The sequence below is a fragment of the Cavia porcellus genome, unplaced genomic scaffold (assembly GCF_034190915.1).
Source record: "Cavia porcellus strain 051 isolate PalLab524CR breed Dunkin Hartley unplaced genomic scaffold, mCavPor4.1 scaffold_17, whole genome shotgun sequence".
NCBI classification, from domain to species: Eukaryota; Metazoa; Chordata; class Mammalia; order Rodentia; family Caviidae; genus Cavia; species Cavia porcellus.
Window position 1 is genome coordinate 65,990,437 of NW_026947500.1, and position 1,871 is coordinate 65,992,307.

The 1,871-nt window shown below is 47.7% G+C and overlaps 1 protein-coding gene across 1 annotated transcript; it reads left to right on the plus strand.

Annotated features, from left to right (window-relative positions):
* Positions 1 to 323: 323 nt before the first annotated feature.
* Positions 324 to 1,253, plus strand: LOC100731731 (olfactory receptor 7A17-like). Its single transcript, XM_005002881.3, has one exon. It carries the CDS (start codon positions 324 to 326, stop codon positions 1,251 to 1,253), a length of 930 nt encoding a protein of 309 aa, XP_005002938.2.
* The last annotated feature ends 618 nt before the right edge of the window (positions 1,254 to 1,871 follow it).

A 1,871-nucleotide genomic window follows, 5' to 3' on the forward strand; every position in this document is an offset into this window, starting at 1 on the left:
AATTTTAGTTTACAGCTTCTGCTCATCATTTTCCAAACAGTTCATAGAACATGGTCAGCACCCCATATACATTCCTCAATTGTGAGAAATAATTTCATAGGAAATCTACAAAAGACTTGAGTTTGGGGGAGAAACCTCAGAGTGGGACAGAAATTTGAAATCAGGAATGGCACCAGGCATTTCCCCAGGGGACCTTAAATTGTACAATGGGATTTATAGACTGCAAAACTTAATTTGTGGAAATTCAACCAAACTAGTAATGTCCTTTTGCTCAAAGAGGACTCATGTGACTTTTCTTTTTCCCTGATAGTTGCATCCACCATATGGAAGTAGAAAACAGCACCAGAATTTCAGAATTTCTCCTTCTGGGACTCTCAGAGGACCCAGAGCTGCAGCCCCTAATCTATGGGCTTTTCCTCTCCATGTACCTGACCACAGTGCTGGGGAACCTGCTCATCCTCCTGACCATCGTCTCCGACCCCCACCTGCACACACCCATGTACTTCTTCCTCTCCAACCTGTCCTTTGTGGACATTGGCTTCACCTCCACCACTGTGCCCAAGATGTTGGTGAACATCCAGATCCACAGCCAGCTCATTACCTACGCAGGCTGCATCACCCAGATGTCCTTTTTCCTGCTCTTTGCAGAGCTGGACAACTTCCTCCTGGCTGTCATGGCCTATGACCGCTTCGTGGCCATCTGTCACCCCCTACGCTACACTGTCATTATGAACCCTTGGTGGTGTGGCTTCCTCATTCTGGGCTCCTGGATTCTGAGTGTCCTGCACACTTTGTTGCAAAGCTTAATGGCTCTGCAGCTGTCTTTCTCTACTGACCCCCAAATCCCTCACTTCTTCTGTGAACTCAATCAAGTGGCCCAGATTGCCTGCTCCGAAAACCTTCTGAATGATCTTGTGATGTACTTGGCCCCCGTGCTGCTGGCTACAGCTTCCCTCACTGGCATCCTTTGTTCTTACGCTAAGATCTTTTCCTCCATCCGTGGGCTCTCCTCAGCTGGGGGGAAGAAGAAAGCCCTCTCCACCTGTGCATCCCACCTCTCGGCTGTCTCCGTATTTTATGGCACAGGCCTGGGCGTGTACATCGGTTCTGTCTCAGCCCACAGCTCGCACTCGAGCGCCACAGCGTCCGTGATGTACACCGTGGTCACCCCCATGCTGAACCCCTTCATCTACAGCCTGAGGAACAGAGATGTCAAGAGGGCTCTGCTGAGACTCTTTGGAAGGAAACTCTGAAAGAATCCGCTGTCTCAGGCTGGAGGGGTGTCTGCCATCAGGGGACCCAAACCTCGGGCCTCAGGCTGGGATGCTTTGCGTAGGTGAGAATGAAACTCACTGTTGCCCTGGTTTACTTGGAATTCCCGTTCCTCTGATTTCAATGTTTCTGAAGATATAAGCAGCTCAGTTTTAATTAATTACCTTTATCAGTGCAGATCAGTTACACACTGTAAGGCATTTCCTTCTGCACAATCGTCCCAGCAGAGATGTGCTTTGCTCTGCATTAGTGTTCCTATTACTCTCCATGTCCTGACCCTGCTCTTTCCCCCCGATTCCTTCCTATTCCTGTTCCGCTCCTGGTCTCCTTTCTCCTCCCATGACATCTGTTTCTTTTTGAAGTTCCATTGAGAAGAGGAAAACATGACACAGTTTTCTTTTGAGTCTGGTTTAGTTTGCAAAACATTAATATCTCCCGTTTTACCCATTTTTCTCCCAATAACATCATTTTGTTAGTTTTATATGTCAGTCAGTTTATCAATATACCTGCCATCAGTCTGTCTGTCTAATCATTGTTTCCCTGTCCATCTGTCTGTCACCCACCTCCCTGACTATTCATTTCATCCACATCACGTCTTC